This window comes from Tupaia chinensis, unplaced genomic scaffold (genome assembly GCF_000334495.1).
Source record: "Tupaia chinensis unplaced genomic scaffold, TupChi_1.0 Scaffold139218_1, whole genome shotgun sequence".
Lineage (NCBI taxonomy): Eukaryota > Metazoa > Chordata > Mammalia > Scandentia > Tupaiidae > Tupaia > Tupaia belangeri.
Window position 1 is genome coordinate 645,156 of NW_006199107.1, and position 5,820 is coordinate 650,975.

A 5,820-nucleotide genomic window follows, 5' to 3' on the forward strand; every position below is an offset into this window, starting at 1 on the left:
TAGGGCCCAGCAGTTAGCGTAATGGCTATGTTGCTGGACTCCTGCAGTTCGCGTCCCAGACCAGGCGGCTTAAAGTCATGCTGGGCGCATGTGCATGTGTGCCCAAGATCCCAAGAGGAGTAATGGAGGAGAAGGGATTGTGGCATGGCCATCCTCCCTGGGGGGTGATTTCTCGCTTTCTGTCCATGCAGTGGAACTCAATTGAGAACCAGCAGTCCAGTTACAAGTCACAAGCCATGGCTCAGCTGCTTCAGGAAAACCACTCTCTTGCCTCTGTGGCATCCAGTGAGGATGATCAGAATGGTCCCAGGAGCTATGCTAGCTCACAGCCTTCTCACATGCTGACTGAAGGTTTTTTTGCCGTGGCTCAACAGCTTTCAAGGCACATCTTCAGTAGGATAATACCTAGGCATTTTGCGCAGTTTAACCACGTAGGTACCACCTTCTTGTCTCCACCAACTAGTTTTGTGACAGTTGCAAGAACCTTCTCCTTTTTCTTTTTGATTCTGGATTTAGTGGACAAGTATTTCCTCTTCTCCGTGGCCTTACTAGAAAACATGGCAAATCGGGAGTATCTGCCGATGCCCCGGACTACGACCAGGTTTCAGCTGCAATGAGGCTTCCCCTTCTTAGGCTTTTTAGCCTTGGAGACACCCTTTTTAACCTTGCTACTGTCATCAGCCTTCTTGGCTTCAGGTTTCTTCTCCTTAGTGTCCTGCTTTGCAGCTTTTTCATCTGCCATCTTGTATAGTAGAAAAGACCAACAGTTTATTTCTCAAGATAGAAATCTCTCTTGGGTCTCAATGGAGACAGAATTATCTAGCTAACATAATGGTTGATAAACTGCCTAGGGGAAGGGGCCAAAATATTACATAATCCCAACAAACATCCTCATGCTCCCCCCCTTTGCTGAGTGACTAAACTTAAATTAAAATTTTATATAAAATAAAAATTTTATTTTATATAAATAAATACATGTATATAGATTTTTTAAAGGTTTTTGCCATAGGGTACATACACTCACCAGAGAGAGATAGAGACAGTAAGAGGGAAAGTGAGAAATCACCCTCCCCGCCCCCCCCAGGGATGGCCAGGCTGCAATCCCTTCTCCTCCATTCTTCTCCTGGGATTTTGGGCACACACGCACACATGCCCAGCATGATTTTCAAACTGCCAGGTCTGGGGCTTGAACCATGGTTGGCCATGTGGGAGTCCTGTGCTGAAAGCACCACACTACCTGCTGGCTTATATTTTTAATATGTATTTTTAAATTAGAAACGTTTTTCAGAAAAGCAGAATATTACTATTAAGAAGAAAAAAAATGGTCATCTTTTCCTGAATTATAGTATATTTTATTTTGTCAATGACTTGACTGAAAACTATTTAAAAACTGAATAAAATACCAAGAGACAAATATGCATAGTCTTGAATTGAGAAAAGACTAGATATCTACACAAGAGGCCTTCAAAAAGTTTATAGAATATATGTATTACAGAAAAATTATGCAGGAATTTTGAAATTTTTGTACGCCAAAATAAACTCATTCTTTAGTGACATTTTTCCACACACTTTTTAAAGTCCCCACATCCTTTAACACATTATTAGTGGTTATCTCCAGATGATGGAAGTTGAAGCTAGTTTTCTTTTTTCTTTGTAATTTTCTTCTACCAAATTACATGACTTTTCTTATTAAAATATTTAAAATGAAAAATTCCCCTTATAAGCTACAAAATCATTTAGAAATAATGTCTGCAGATCAAATAAAAGGAGGTCAAGAGTTGTAAGCATTGCTTTATCTATTCTTCTTTTCTTTTGGGAGAGGTTTTTGCGATAGGGCGCGTGCGCTCACCAGAAAGACAGAGAGAGACAGAGAGACAGAAAGCAAGAAATCACCCCCCCAGGGGGGATAGCCACGCTGCAATCCCTTCTCCTCCATTCTCCTCTTGGGATCCTGGGCACGCACGCACACACGCCCAGCGTGGGTTTAAGACACCGGGTCCGGGACTCCAACCGTGGTCGACCATGTGGGAGTCCAGTGACATAGCCATTACACTAACTGCTGGTCCCACTTTATCTATTCTTAAAGGAGTCTTTTACTTAATTGTATTAAATTCCTTCTCTGTATTATGTCCCCACCGACTTCCAGCTCTACCTAGTTTACATGTGGTTATAAAAAAAAGATTCAGTAATCCAGGAAGGTAAACTGTTTGCAAGGTAACCTTTGTGCACTGTAGCAGCTTGATTTTTTGATAAGCTCAGACAAAGCAATCTGGCAATGGCTAAAATATTCCAGTATATTAAAATGCAAAGCTCAAATGCCAATGTTTAATAAACAGGAAGACCAAACAAAGGAAGAATGGCATACCCCTCGGTTTCTTACCAAGGCTGTTGCCTCCTCAAGTGGACTGATGTCCGAGGGCTCGTTTGTACTGAGTTTCCCTGATGATACGGCCTTCAGCAGCTTATCCATTTTCTTCCTGGTTTCCTCCTTCTTTAGAGCCAGCTCCCTCTTTAGGAGCTCTGCACCACGCCAGTGTTGCCACTCTGTGAAGCAGTGTTGGAGAACTTGTTTCCGGTTATACTCGGTGGCCAGTTGTTGTTTTCTAGCAACAAAGCACTTCCATTAAACTACAGAAACAACTTACAGTTTATTCATTGATAATATAACTGAAATACAAGTCCAAAAGAATCCTAGAAATGCTCTGTCTTAACTCCAGCTTATCCTTTCACATTAAGCAAAACAGAATTGTTTTATAAATTCCCAGCGCAAAGAGTCTCCTCATAGAAGCTGCTGGTTTCTCAAGGCATTACCTTTAAGAAGAAAGAGTGACTGTTGTGTCTTATCATCCACAGAGACAGCACTGTGTGATTAAAGTTTCTGATTTCCATATAACAGTTTATGACAACTTTTGGAGGAGAAGGAGCACAAAGAAAAGGGTATAAACAATTACTTTTAAAAAAATGAATTCAGGAGGGAGAAGGAGATTCAGGTATGTGGAAATCTCAGACAGAGATTTGGAAGAGTTCTGGAAGAAAAGGAAAGGAGCTATTCCACTTACCAAGTGAGTTGTCAATAACTAAGTTTAAGGCTTGTGAAAATCAAAAGTAACATGGTGAGAGTGGAGTTTGTGAAAGAAGGGCTTAATCAGGAAAAGGATCACTAAAGAGAAGGACTCTTTGACCAAGCCCTGGGACTCAATGAATGCAGACGCCTGCTCAGCCCTGGACACGTGGGGGAGTCAACGGCAAGGCGCTTGACCTCACAGTACTCATTCACCTGTCTATACCTTCCTAAGGAACAGTGCCCTTCAATTCCTGGAAACTGTATAAACATTAGAGGACATGACCGAGTGAAGCTGGGAAGTGGGGACACTGCCAGCCATAGTCCCTTCCTAATGGGAAGCTCCCTTAGAAGACACGCCAGTGACAACCAATCAAGAAAGCGGACTTAGGCTCTGAGATCTAGCCATAAATGGCTGGTTATTATCCCTGAAGAAGTGATCCATGAGCTTGGAAATTATGTGGCATCAGGCTGAGTTAGGAAGTTACAAATTTGGTATCATTTAGATACCTACTTGGTTTTATCTTCTATCAGACTCACGTAAGTTCTCCATAACACTGTTTTGAATATCCACTTCTGTTAACAATATGTAATGCTTAATCTTCTTTGTGGATTCTTTGGGTATTCATATCAAGAGAATCAAAACATTCTTAAGTCAATCAGGAAAATATTTCTCTACTTGTTAAATGCTTAAGTGACTTTTAGACCTTTTCGGATTGGTTTCTACCTACAGTAAGAAAAATGGTCACACTGTGATTCAGTACATAGATTTATGTGTGTATGTGTATGTATGAGACTAAAGTAAATATAACTGACATAAGTTTCACCAAATAATATCTGCCCTACTAGAGATGCATTCTCATATTTTTGTTCCTATGTATTCTACGTTTCTTTAAAAAAATAAGCAGTTCTGCCAACAACATATTTCATTATACTTAATTGCTTTCTCCTAATGCATTGATGATAGGTACTTGGTGACTGATTTTTAAAAATAAAAGTATAACATAGATGTTAATAAATATGTGTCATATTTTACATTTATGGAAATAAGTATCTGAGGCTGAATAACTTTGGATTAAAAATGTTAGAATAAGAATTAAAAAATCAGGTAACAAAAGAGGGGAGAAGAAAGGTCCAAAAATATCAGTGGATACACAGTGAAGCAAGTAAAACTTGTAAAACATTTTATGTGAGTGAGTAAAAATCATAAATTTCCACAAGATAGAAGATATATGTTGTTCAATCTGATTATTGTGAAATTTAATTTACATCAATCTGCTCAGGAAGGAGGAGTGTGAAATTTACCTGCTGTGCTAATTTCATGTTTTTACTGCATAAACAGCAAAAAACACTGGGGTTTTTACTGTCAGGGAGATTAGTTGGACACTATAAAGGCGAAGAGAAAAATATTTCTGTAAATATAATGAGACTAAAAAAGCTTTTAAAATGAGTGGAAAAATCCATGTTCACTGTAATACTTGGGGTCTACTCAAAGTATCTGTATTTGGTTGGTCAGCCTCATAGCCAGGTGGTTAAGGCAGCTGGATCCCACATGGCTCGTGTAGTTCAAATCTCGGCCCTGGCACATTGTAAAGCACAGTGGGTACATGTATATGTGTGCCCCAAATCCTGACAGTATGAAATAGAGGAAAAGGAACTGTGGTGTGACCACATCCCACTGGGAGGTGCTTTTGCTTTCCTTCTCTTTGTCACTCTCTGGAGTGTATTCACCCTCTGGCAATTAAAAACAAAGAAAAAAAGAGATCTGCATTTGTGGGTTGAGGTGGAAGGGCAGAAGTCCAGAAACTAGGGATCCAGAAACAAGGCCAGCTCCACTCATACTCCCTTTCAGTTCACTTCAGCAAAGGGACAATTTTCCATGTAAGTCAGTTTCTATGCTTTTTTAAAAGATATCACTAGAAACATAAATGTTTCTGAAAGTGAAAAATCATTTACATTTCTTAAAACCATAGTCAGATGCAATTTACTTGGACATGCTCACCTAAAGAAATAGTTTTGGACACAGTTTCTAGATCATCATAAAATGAAGAAAGAGTTCCCTTCTGGACAGCCCACCCCGGTCTGCATGCAAGATGAAATCGGGAAATTTCTAGCTGGAGTGTAGAAACTGATTATCAATTATATAACTTCATGCAGAGAAATGCTGTCTCTGCAGGCCTGAAAATATAAAACACAAAAGGTTCCTATAGGGATTTAACAAGAACTACGCTGCCCAGAATCAATACCTCAAAAAACACCTGGTGACTGGTACATATTCTAGAACCTCGAAGTCAGAAGAACACTAGACGTGAGACACTGGGCAAGCAACTAGAAGTTTCTCAGCTGCAGATTCATGCCTAAATATGGTGTCAATAAACCCTAACTGCCTATCCTACAAGAATTAAACTTTTTGAGAATCTAATTAAATTTTTAAAATCCTAAAAATGTAAGTTAATGATTGCTCTCTTAGGACAAGACTACTAGATACCTAAAAAGTGCCCTGAATTTTTATAAAGTTTATTCATTTCTTCCATCAGTGAGAGAGAGAGGGAGACAGTTTGCACCCCCAAGAGGGTCTTGACTCTGCAACCCACCCATAGCCTCAGCCAGCATCATGGGCATGTACATGCCTGGTGTACTCAGGGAGGTCCCTGGATGCAAACCCCAAACCCTCCCACATAGATCAACATCACAGAGCATCACATTTATTGCTGTGCTTCCATCTAGCCCCCAATGTGCCTTAAATTTTTAAAAGGGAA

The 5,820-nt window shown here is 39.8% G+C and overlaps 1 protein-coding gene across 1 annotated transcript in view; it reads right to left on the minus strand.

Moving 5' to 3' along the window:
* Window positions 1-5,820, minus strand: part of CCDC191 (coiled-coil domain containing 191) — a 93,437-nt gene that overhangs the window by 33,576 nt on the left and 54,041 nt on the right. Inside the window, 1 exon segment of the mRNA XM_006161825.3 lies at window positions 2,381-2,603. Within this exon segment, the coding sequence (XP_006161887.1) occupies window positions 2,381-2,603 (223 nt within the window).